This window comes from Physeter macrocephalus, chromosome 8, assembly GCF_002837175.3.
Source record: "Physeter macrocephalus isolate SW-GA chromosome 8, ASM283717v5, whole genome shotgun sequence".
Taxonomy (NCBI): Eukaryota; Metazoa; Chordata; class Mammalia; order Artiodactyla; family Physeteridae; genus Physeter; species Physeter macrocephalus.
Window position 1 is genome coordinate 132,036,413 of NC_041221.1, and position 11,679 is coordinate 132,048,091.

General features: G+C 53.9%; 2 protein-coding genes across 2 annotated transcripts; both read right to left on the reverse strand.

Annotated features, from left to right (window-relative positions):
• Nucleotides 1–277: 277 nt before the first annotated feature.
• On the reverse strand, nt 278–1,093 carry DCANP1 (dendritic cell associated nuclear protein 1). Its single transcript, XM_024123580.1, is given in 6 exon segments — nt 278–296; nt 298–436; nt 439–552; nt 555–720; nt 723–834; nt 957–1,093. Coding segments are annotated over 6 exon segments (687 nt in total).
• Nucleotides 1,094–3,133: 2,040 nt separating this feature from the next.
• On the reverse strand, nt 3,134–5,912 carry TIFAB (TIFA inhibitor). Its single transcript, XM_007101398.2, has 2 exons — nt 5,779–5,912; nt 3,134–3,737 (listed from the first exon to the last, which is right to left on the reverse strand). The coding sequence occupies exons 1-2, from the start codon at nt 5,910–5,912 to the stop codon at nt 3,134–3,136; spliced, it is 738 nt and encodes a 245-aa protein (XP_007101460.2).
• Between the last annotated feature and the right edge of the window lie 5,767 nt (nt 5,913–11,679).

An 11,679-nucleotide genomic window follows, 5' to 3' on the forward strand; every position in this document is an offset into this window, starting at 1 on the left:
CCAGAACTAGTAAGTGTGGAGCAAGAATTCTAACCCAGGCAGCAGCCTGACTGCAGAGCCCCAGCTTGGAGCCACAACAGCACGTGCCCGCGTGCGTGCGCGTCCACGCGCATGCTCGTGTACACCCCTCAGCCACATAGGCTGCTCTGTGTATGGGAGCTGAGGGAATGCAGAGGACATTGATGAGAGGGACGCACTGCCCTGCTCAGTCTGTCTGAGCAGCAAAGGAAAGGGGTATCAAGTTCATGGACCAGGGCCTGAAGCCAACCTGATAATTCTAACTGCTGGGCGAGAACTGGGGGGTGGGTGTTGGGGTCTGGTGATTTAAATGCTTTTCTACCCAAGAAAAATGGAGGCTTGCATGGAGTGGAGCGTTGCTGTTTAGGAAACGTGTATGAGGCAGGCAGTGAGTTTCCGGAGGGCACTTTATGAACAGGTAGAGTCTGAAACAAGCTGGGTGTTTCTTGGCTCCCTTCTGCCCTGTCTCTGGTCTGCCCTCCTCCTGCGTGCTGCACAGTCCATCCTGGGGCCCAGAGGGCCTCCCAGACTTCACCCCAAGTCAGAGACTCCCCCAGGGAGGAGGCGGGCTGCTCCCTCTCATAGGCCCCCAGCTGAGTTGGGTTTGCTCCTTCCAGGAAGGAAGAGGACTCTCGGTCTATGGCAAAGGTTCCCTGGTGGAGCAGGGGAGCTTCACCCTGGGGCCTCTGGGGAGCCGCCAGCCAGCTTCCTCTCTTCAGCCTTGGATGTTCAGGTGTAGTCTTCAGGCAGTGGCTTCTCAGTTCTGCAGGCAAAGGTCTGCTGCTTCCTAATGCATAGTTTGGGGAGCACTTCGGTCTGTGGAGGGATCATTGTGTGAAAAATAAAGGCAGCCCCAAAACAGTGGGCTTCATCAGACCACACCACACAAGGCTTCTGCAGCTGACCCGCCCTGACCGTGTGTCTCCCGTTCTACAAACCCTGAATATTGGGCCTTCTGGTGCCAACGTTCACAATAATAAACCCCCTCCTGACTGCCCACCAGGTCCATGGCTAAGACAAAATGCTTCATCAGGGAATCACAGAGTGTGGATGAGCCCTCAGGCTCTGGAGCCATCCCGCCAGGCTCCCAAACTGCTCTCACTCCCTATTCCTGTCTAAGGTGAGCCCTTGGGTCAGGACCTATACGTTTCCCTCCCTCAGGTCTCGCGATAGTAGCTAACGCTTACTGAGTGGCTGCTGTGTGCCAGGTGCTGCACTAAGTGCTTTCTATGTGCCACCTCCTAAAACCCTCACAGCCCACTGGCTGGCTCCAGTGGGGAGGTGCTATCATCTTGCCCATTTTCCAGAAGGAGAAATGGAGACCAAAGCAGCCTAAGTCACTTGCCCAAGATCACACAGCTAGTGAGTGGCGTGGCGTGACATTGGGCAAGATACTTCTCTTTGCTGAGCCTCAATTTCCTCATCTGTACAATGTGGTTAATACCGTTGTCTATCTGGGCATTGTGGAGATTAAATGGGGGAACGTACACAGCACCTAGCAGAGCGTGGAGTACATAGTAAGCATTCACCAGACACGGCCACTTAATAGTAGAGCTGAGGTTAACACCAGCATGAAGGGAGAGAAAACACAATGTCTCTAGCACTGCCCACAGTGATGATCTCCTGAATGCATGTCTTTCCTGAGTCCCAGGTAAGCTCCCTGAAGGCAGGGCCTTAGTCAGCCTGTTCACTGCTGGTTCCCCGGGCTTTGCACAGCATCTGGTACAAGGTAGGTGCTTGGTGAAAGGCGAGTGAAGGACTGCTTTGGCGGCCCCATGGGCCATTCCCAGCTTTGGACAGCCCCTTCTTCTCACATCCCTTGCCCTCCTCTGCTTTGTGGCTGTGACCTGAGTGTATCTGCCTCATTCCCTATCAGATGGACTCTTCCCAAGTCTGGGCAGTCTGGGTCCTGCACACTGCTATCTTTTCCCCAAGGAGAAGATGCTCAGGCCTGGCAGTGCGTTTGAACTTCCTTGCAGCCAACCCTGGGCGCAAAAGGATCTCTCTTCTTGCGCAGGAAGTGAGGAGTGTTGAAAGCCTTGTTGGAGGTGGTTACAGACCTTGGGATGTGAGCCAGCCAGCGGGCAGCTTCAGTGCCTTGGATCTTGTAGAGCAGGGTCAAGGCTGATGGCAACCATCTGGGTCTGAGGTCCCTCCCTTCATTACACAGGTGAACATGGTTTCTGAACCACACTCCCCCTCCCCAGGATGGCATGGAGCGTGGCTGCCTATGTTTGGCTCCCCAGCACATACCTCCCAACATGCACTGAGAAAATGAGCCCACTCTTGATCCCCTACTAGTCCACCCCCATTGGCATATGACCCACCCTTGAGTGAAATAACTGCTGAACTGTATTCTGTCACAACCGCCCACCCCGCCCTCTCCTAGGATTAGTCCTGGAAGAGCCCATAGCTCTGGGAAGCTACCTTCCCCTGAAGACCTTTGCTCTCTTGTCAGCCAAGGCTTTGATCCAGAAGTGAGAGTGGGGGAGCATGAGGATGGAGAGGATGACAGTGACAATGAATTTCAGGGCAGGCCCAGCCCCCAGCTCCCCGTCCCCAGGAAGCCCTCAGCTCTACCTTCATCCCTTCCAGAACAGTGAGCCCCCACCTTGCCAATTTCCTCTTCTCTATTTCCCGCCCCTGCCTCCGCATGACGATGTGGCGTGCAGGCGGCCCATCTGGGGATCAGGGAATCCTACTGGGTATGCCAGCTTAATGAAATACTTGCAGTTTATTAAACACAGGCTTCCCTAAGCCCCGAGTGCCTGTGGGTATTTGAAAGCCCAACGTAACCCCAAGCTACCACAAACGTAATTGTTACATGTGTCCATGCATTCCTGGTGCAACCTCAAACTCCAGCTCTTAAGCGGCACACAAAATTAGCAACATAAAGTAACTCCTAGTCAGATGAGAGGGGGGAATGTGGGGAAACACTGAGAGAGGCTCCCAGAACCCCTCAGGGCCTCTAAAAGTATATGAAGTTCCTGTTACCTTGCATAGCTGTGGATGCGGAGGGCACTCCCCTCACCCCTGGTTGTCAACCTTGCATGATGTAGCTTGACTATTTCAAGTCCCATCTCAGCTAAGGCTTGCTCCGGGGTGGCCGGCGGGGCTAGCAGAGCGCACTGTCTGGGGGCTCCCTCTGGAGCGGTATTTCTGGTGCTCCTCCAGGGCTGGGCTGGGAAGGGCTGTCGAGAAACCCCAGGTGACCCGGAGCCCGCTGCCCTGAACCTGAGGGAGGCTGCTCCTGGGGGATGATTTCCCATTCGTCGGTCTCCTCAGGCTGGAGCCTGTCAATCAGGGGTGAGGGGCTGAGTTGGAAGCAGCAGACAAAGGCCTCCAGGGAGGTGCCTCCCTCGATGTGGACCACCATCTGCACGCCAGAGAAGGTGACCCTGTTGACGGTGCTCAGAGACACCTGCTCCAGGAAACTCAGCGTCAGCCCGTTGACCCTCACGCGGCCCTTGCGGCTCAGAGCCTTCAAGCTGAAGGCCAGCCGGGCACCGCCCTTCTCCAGGTAGGGTTCCAGTGACAAGTGCTGGCGGGAGAGGCGAGGGAGCTGCAGCCGGAGGTGGGCATCCGGGCCCCGGCCCACCAGCAGTGGGCTGGTGTCGTGCTCTAGCTGCGGAGGGACATTGGCGAAGGTGGCAGGGCCTGACGTGGGGTGGTACAGGCTCACCTGCAGGACCGTGAGGGGCCTCTCCATGGACGATAGCCTAAGAAAGACGGAGCACAGACGCACAGGCGTGGGTGGAGGCAGACACTCCTCTGTGATTCCCTGAGCCCAGACATTGTTGCCCACCTCAGGGGCTCCCAGCCACCTCTGGCCAAGCAGGGCCGGGCACTGAACGTCCATGCAGCCATTCTGCCCCAGCCAGGCTGCAGCCACGGCCAGAGCTGGGGTGGAAGCTCAGGCCCGCTGCTGCTAGCCTCAGCTTCATCCCTAACACACTCTGAGTGAGGCACGCTACTCACTCTCCAAATTTTAGCTCTCTCTTCTGGGACGTAGGTATGTTGATCCTTGTCTGCGCAAGGTCCAAGGCATACCAGCCCGTGTGGTGGGGTTTGGGTGGCCTGTTGGCATTTGGGGACAATTTGCCCTGCCTCATGGAAAGGGAAGGACAGAAGGTAGGATCCACCTTCCTTGTATCCGACAGTCACACAACAAATGCTGGCCGAGCCCTCCTCTGAGCCAGCCGCTGACCAGTGGCTGGGGAGGAGCTGATCAACAGGAGCCCCCAGCTGGGAAAGAAGAAGGGGTTTCTAGCTCCCGGCGTTGTGGAGTGACACAGAAGAGGGGACCCCCGCCTGCTCCTGGGGGATCAGAAAGGCTGCCTGGAGACCCCAAGGAAGAACAAAAACATCTAGCACATTCTAAGTGCTCCTATGCGCGCGAATGCCACAAGCATCCCCCCCTCACTGTCTGGGGCAGAAGACAGATCCTGGTGATGAACTTGGAAAGAGCTGAGATCTCTCTGAACTGATGGGGCTCCATGGAGGTCAACTGGCCATACGTATCTGCCAGTGTGCAATGCACATGTCACTTGCCTCTGTAACTCCAGCTCTAGAAATGTGTCCTTTAGAATCTCACCGGCACATGCAGGAAGGCTCTGTTCCTGCATGGATTTGAGGAACATAAACTCTCTGGCACATGTACCAACCCCATATGGCCTAGGACATGCCACCACCTTCTACAGGAACCAAGGACTGAGTGGATCTGAATAACTAAATGTACACTTTCCCAGCACCAGGCTTTTGCTTACAGTATTTTCTCTCCTGAGAATGCATCTTCCATCCCAAACTGCTCAAGGCCCGGTTGAAATGGGACCTCTTCCATGAAGCTCTTTTCCTCTCTCTGCACTCAGACCCTCACAACAAGGAGACTCCTCCCGGGGCTGCTCCGTTCAGTCCCTTTTCCATTACGTGTCAGTTATGTGGGTCCTTGCCCCATCTCCCCTGTGCTCCTCTCCTCTTGTCGTCCCTGAGGCCTCCCGAGGGCAGACCTGCCTTCATGCCCTGTGTCCCACTTTCCGGTCCAGACGGGGCCTGGCCACAGCAAGTGTCTGGGGGCACACCTGCCAAATGGCTAAACGAGAAGAGGCTCACACATGTGAAAATCATGGGAAATCAAGTCCAGAGAGACCCCACATGAGAGTCTGGTCCATAAAGGCTGTGGGACAGGCTCCAAGTCCCTCCAGACCCTGGACTCCCTATCTTTTGGGTGAAGTAATGATGAGAACCTCCCAATCTGATAGTGAGTGCAGAGCCCTTAGGGCACACCCTTTTCCCTCATGCACACACGCAGCCCCACACAGACACACCACAACCACACCCCGCTGCTTGCCCCAGCCTGCAGAAAGCCTCTCCCTGAGGTGTGTGTAAACTAGGCCCAGGACAGCTGAGCTGGACATCCAAGTCCTCAGGCCTGGCCAGGAGCTCAGAGCTCACTTCCAGGAACCAATCCCATGGCCCAGGGGCCCTAAGAGAATCCCTCAGAAAAAAAGGTTCAACACTGCTCTCATGACCTTACTCTCTGCTCTGCTGAGTCCTCCAGAGCTGATAGAAATCCCCCTGCTGGCGCAGAGCCCCTGCAGAGGCCTTCTCTTTGCTCCAGGACCCCAGTTGTTCCGGAGAAGCGGAAACTCAGAGGAAGACTCTCTGGGGTATGTACCTGGTGAGGAGCCGGCAGGGGCCCCGTCCCGGTCCCATCAGGCCTTCTCCCCTCACTGTGAGTTCAAGTCTCTGACCTCCACCTACCTTACTTCCAGGGTCACATCTGACTCCAGCACTGCAGCTGTGAGCTCTTGGGGGGAAGTGGGTCTAGGCTGGGGAGGGTCTGGGGACGGCAACTGTGGCTGCGGTTCGGGGAAGTGATGTGTCAGAATGCTCATCAGGTTTGTTGCTTTCTTCCTTTTTCCCTTTAGAAAAGAAAATGGAAGTGTAATTTCTTGTTGCAGAAGTGCAGCCCCACTGCTAAGAGGTTGGAAACCCCAGTCTGGGACCCTTGCTAGGAGAGGCCCCTGAGTTCCCTCCTGGGTTTCATCTCTGCCAGTCTCTACTGCCTCGTCCCCAGGGACCTTGAGAGCTATTTCAGGGTATGAACAGAGTTCCTCTTCCCCCCTGCCAGGTGGGTGGGGCAAAGGCATCCCAGACCTGTTAGAAAGGGGAGCTCTTTTGGACAGAGGGCCAGGGAGGGGAGCCCCCATTGCATGTGGAAGACCGTGAGGGGGCCACTGTGGCCAGACCAGGGATGGCCAAGGGAGCTCTGGGCAACACGGCGGTCCACTGAGTGTCTCAGGAAAGGGCAGGGCCTCAGGGGAAGGATAAAACAGCTACTCATAGAGGGTGGCCTCTCCAGCAGTAGGACAGCAGGAAGGCCACCTTCTATGCCCACCTCTCCAGGGTTCTGCTGGCCTTCGAGGGCAGCCTAGAAGAGACCAAGATGGATGTGTGTCCAGCACTGGCCCCAGATGATCTCAATCTCTCTTCTCTAACTGCCTCCTAGAAAAAAAAAGAAATACTTGTTAGAAAAAGTTAATATCTTACAGAGCCTCTACAACTTCTCATTAACAATGTTCTACAATTAATAAAAAAAAGTACTAGGCAGGCTAAGCTACAGGACCAACTGTCAAACAAGAGAAAAAACCAACAGAAACAATCTCACTATGTACGTCCGCAAAAAGACCTGTATAAGAATGTTCACAGACGTGGATAGATCTAGAGACTGTCATACAGAGTGAAGTAAGTCAGAAAGAGAAAAACAAATACCGTATGCTAACGCATGCATGTGGAACCTAGAAAAATGGTACACATGAACCAGTTTGCAAGGCAGAAGTTGAGACACAGATGTAGAGAACAAATGTATGGACATCAAGGGGGAAAAAGTGGCAGGGGGGATGGGGATGGTGGCGTGCTGAATTGGGCGATTGGGATTGACATGTATGCACTGATGTGTATAAAATGGATGACTAATAAGAACCTGCTGTATAAAAAAATAAAATTAAAAAAAAAATGTTCACAGAAGTTTTATCCTATTAACCCCAAACTAGAAACAACCCAAATGTCCATTAAGAAAAATGGATAAAAATTTATATAATATGTATACAGTGAAACATTACACAGCGGTAGAAAAGAGAATGGACCAATGATACACAAAACAATGGAGGTGAATCTCATGACCATTATGGAGAGCAAAAGAAACCAGGCACAAATGATACAGACTGTGTGATTCCATTTACATGAAATGCAAGAACAGATAAAACTAGCCTATGGTAGTAGAGGTCAGAGTATTGAATGATCTCTGCAGAGAGGTATTGACTGGTGTATTCATTTACTGGGGCTGCCATAACAAAGTACCACAAATAGGGTCGCTTAAATAAACAGAAATGTATGGTCTCAAAGTCCTGGGGACTAGAAGTCCAAGACTATTTCAGCAGGATTAGTTCCTTCTGAAAGAGAATCTGTTCCAGGCCTCTCACCTAGCTGCTGGAGGTTTGCTGGCAATCTCTGGCATTGCTTGGCTTGTAGAGGCATCACCCTGATCTCTGCCTTTGTCATCATGTGGCATCCTCCCTGCACGCAGTGGTTCCAATGGCAGCATTTCAGGCACGCTGGTTGGCTTATGAGGGAGAGGGGCCTGAGGCAGGCAGGCAGTCAGGCTAGACCTCAGGGCTCTTGCCGGCACCATACCCCCTCTCAGCACAGACAGCTTCACCTCCCTGACGGACGGATGGATAAACAGAAGTCCAAATGGCCACTCTGAGGAGCTTTAAGTTCTGCAAACACACCAGGGATGAGCCTGCTGAGTGGAAGATGGCTGGCCATGTTCCAGAGACCTTCCTCTCGGCCCATCGGTCTGCCTAGCCCAGACTGCCGGCCAGCTGCATGTCTCGGAACCATGGTCCTCCCCAGGACCCCTCACACACACTGCCTTCCCTTCTTGGTGATGCTCAGGTATTTCCTCCCATCTGCAGAGAAGGGCAGTGAGCCTCAGGCAGAAGCCTGGCAGGGGCTTTGCTGCCCCTAGGTATATGACCTTGGGTAAGTCCTATCCCCTCTCCATGCCTTAGTTTTCCTCGCCGGGGCATGGGACATCCCTCCTCACTGCCCCCTGGAACCAGGCCTCAGTGAGAGGAAGGCTGTGTCCCCACTCCCAGCCCTGGCGTGGGAGAGCGGGTGGGCGGAAGAGATGTGCTCGTGGCCCCTGAGTTCCCTCATAATTCAGTTCCCAGCAGTTCCCAGCAGCTCCCAGTGAGAGAGAGAACTGAAACAGCCAGGTAACTTATCTGACAAGAGGAAGAACTGCCCAGCTGCACCTCCCAAGGGCCAGCTGGAAGGCTGCTGGTAACTGTCTGGCCTTTCCCCAGGGTGAAGGGGGAGAGCCAGGGGAGGTGAGAGCAGGGGGAGTGAAGTGCTGGCTTCTCTCTGCTCGGCGGGCGCCCTTGGCTAGGACGGCCTCTTGGCTGGTGTCAGGACGCTGGGGAGTGTACATCAGTGAGCAAACGCCCCCAGTCGTGCTCCTTCGAGAGCTCGGAGACAGAAGGACAGCTTCCGGGGCTCCTACAATGGTGGGCAGACGAGGACTCTACTGTTAGGTAGACTCGGGTCTGAGGCTTGGCTCCTTCTTGTAGCAACTGTGTGCCCTCAGACAAGTTACTCAGCCTCTCTGAACCTGATTTCTGCTCTGTAAAATGAGGATAATTTGTTGCTGTGTGAGGGCTAAATGAAACATGTGCAAAGTGCCAAGCACGTGGGGAGGGTTGGTAGGTAGAACACCAGAGTCGAGTACAGATGCATCTTGGGGAGAGGGGCTGGCAGAGCCGACTGACAGCTTGCACAAACCCCACATTCTCAGAAGCCTTCAGGTTTTGCTTAAGACAAACATAATTCTGGAGCTGAATACATAATTTGCATGAGTTCAATAGAAATTCCATTTTTAAACGATAATGAAGTAAAACGGATGCTCTAGAAAGAATCTCCACGTTCTGGCTGGGGCACGTGGCCCTAACCCAGGAGGAGAAGGCAACTCAGTATACAGGAAAGGAAGCCGAGGCTCACAACAATCAGTCGGCTAATGAAGATCACATGTCTGGGAAATGTCTGAACCAGGATTTGGGCCCAGTCTGTTGTACTCCTGGGCCTAAACATGAAGCTATCGTGCCTCATGGGTGGTGTTCTGTGCGGTCCAGCTGCCCCACCTTCTCCAGCGTGTGCTCCGCTGGCTGGCTGGCAGTGCGCTGCGCAGAGAGGGCCCTGCTTCCAGCCTGCCAAGCCAGTGTGGCCGCTCACCAGCCCCATCCGCATCAGGACATCCCTGCGTGTCCTGATAGCCTGTGGCCACCAGGTGGCAGCCTCCCTCAACCCGGTGGCTTGGTCTTCTGGGCAGAAAGGGGCGGACGGTGAAAGTCTGGGGGACCCATTCTTGGGACTGCTGGGGAGGGAGGGCGACAGGGTCCTTGTTTCTCTGACTCAGAATGCCCTGAAATGGCCCAAGGTGAATCTACAGCAAATCTCACCAGAGGACACCAACTCCGACCGTGGAGACAGAGCAGGAAGCCAGAGGGTGAGGCCCCGCAGAGTGGCGGTTGGTTATAAGGGCAGGTGCTGGGACAGACATGTCCCTGCCCAGGGACAAACTTAGTACACAGCACAGCGAGGGTGAGAGGCCAGGTCTGCTTCCTTACCTGTAAGACGGAGTAGCCATGATCCTCTCCAAGGAGGGGCCCTCTTGGAGGAAAGGCATGCACCGCACTGGGCCCAGGCCAGCACTTCGTGCTCACTAAGCGCTCAGGATACGGATGGAGCGGTTGTTACCACGATCATCAGGACAGTGTTCCCTGCCCCCACTGAGCCGTCAGGTAAGGAAAAAATTAGCTGTCACTTGTAGCGATGGTGCTGTGACGGGGGGATGCCCAGAATATGAACCCAGGAGGGGCACCTAAACTGCCAAGGGTGGGGAGCACCAGGAAGCACCTTGGAGGCGGGGACGCTGTGCTGACTTGTGCAGAATGACTAGGAGCTGGCCAGGTGGAACCGATGATAGGTGGGGTGGCACCTGGCAGAGGAAGGTGGAGTCAGCTGCCCAGCTGCTGGAAGGGCTCTCCCACGCTTTGCTCTATGCCCTTGGCTAATAAGAATGGTCACAACGACAGTGACGGTGCATTTGAATTTGAAAACAGTAATGAAATGAGCATTGAGTGAGTCCTGACTCTATCCTGTGTCCTGTGCTAAGCCCTTATATGAACTGTCTTATTTAATCCTCACTACACCTGTGGGAGAGGCTCCACTATTAACTGTTTCACAAATGAGAAAGCAGAGGCACAATTAAGTAACTTACTCAAGATCACCCACATAGAAGGTCACGGAGCTGCCTCTCAAACCCAGGTCTGATCTTCAGATCATTGCCCTCAACTCCTGCATTCCCAAGGGGCAAGCCCTTTCCCCTCTCTGGGCCTTGGGTCCCCAACTTCTGATGGCTGGGCTGGGCTGGGTGAGGCAAATGGCCATGAGGGACGGCCCTGGCTGCTTATTCCTGCTGCGTTCCCTCCCTGAGTGCTGGTGGGGCCTCCTTGCACAGGTGGGGCTGGCCAGCGTGGCCCAGGGGGTGACCTCCACCTGCTCCAGAGCCAGAGGTGGTGAGCATTCTGCCATGCTCCCTCCCCTATTCCAGGGGTCATTGCTAAGCCCAATTTCATTATTGTTCTGTGTTCTTAATATATGTCTGTTTTACTTTATGCTAAATCCAATAATGGAGTCCTGACCAATGCCTGGGGCAGGCCCCGGAGACATGGTGCCTGGGAATTCTGAGGCCTTCTGGGCTCTCACCTTGGGGTGGGAGAGTCAGGCCACGTAGAGCCAGTGCCAGCAAGCCCAGAAATTACCTTGTGCTTCTACTTCCTTTTTTCCCACTGAGCTAAGGGCTGTCCCTTAGGCTGCCTGGGGAGGAGGGGCTTGGGGAAGGCGGAGGCAGAGGCGTCTTGCATCCTGGCCTGTGTGCTGTCCCCTCCTGCTTCACCCACAGCATCCAGAGCAGCTGTGGGCTGGAGGGCAGGGAGGGAGCCCTCACCGGGAGCCCAGCCTTGGCTCTGCCATGGACATACTTTGTGGCAAGTTGCTTTTCCTCTCTGGGCCTCACTGTCCTCATCTGTAGAATGGGGATAATCATGCCTGCCCAACCTCCCTGGTCCTATAGCCAGTATCTTCATCTAACACTTGGAGAGGGATCAGCTTTCACCTGGTCAAAAGGATTTGCCAAGGGCTTCTTTCTTTTTCAGTCAAGAACCCATATTGAAGAAACACAGCTTGATCTTATTTAAAGAATGCAGCTGGCCAGGAAAGATGGCCCCAAACACAGCACAACACACATCAAACATGGGGTTTTTGTTTTTAATTAAGTGAGGTAAAAGCCTAGCATAAATACTTTAACTAAAGTTTAGGAATAAAATGTATTCTGAAATTAGCATGTCTTCAAAGGCAGATTTTTAACATACCATGAAAAAAACCTCTGTGTGGCAATTTAGGTGCCTAGAAGTACTCCATGTAGATCTGACAGCAGGAGGATGGAGGAAAAAAAAACCAAAACTGTTCCTCTGCAAATAGTTATCTTTCTTTAAATTGTGGTCAAATGTACATAACACAGTTTCCCATTTTAGCCATTTT

Excerpts from the sequence above, each read along its gene's own strand:
- TIFAB (XM_007101398.2), bottom strand. The coding sequence starts at position 5,912 with ATGAGCATTCTGACACATCACTTCCCCGAACCGCAGCCACAGTTGCCG. Across the intron at positions 3,738-5,778 it reads GATGTGACCCTGGAAGTAAG|GCTATCGTCCATGGAGAGGC; the intron begins GTAGGTGGAGGT and ends CGTCTTTCTTAG.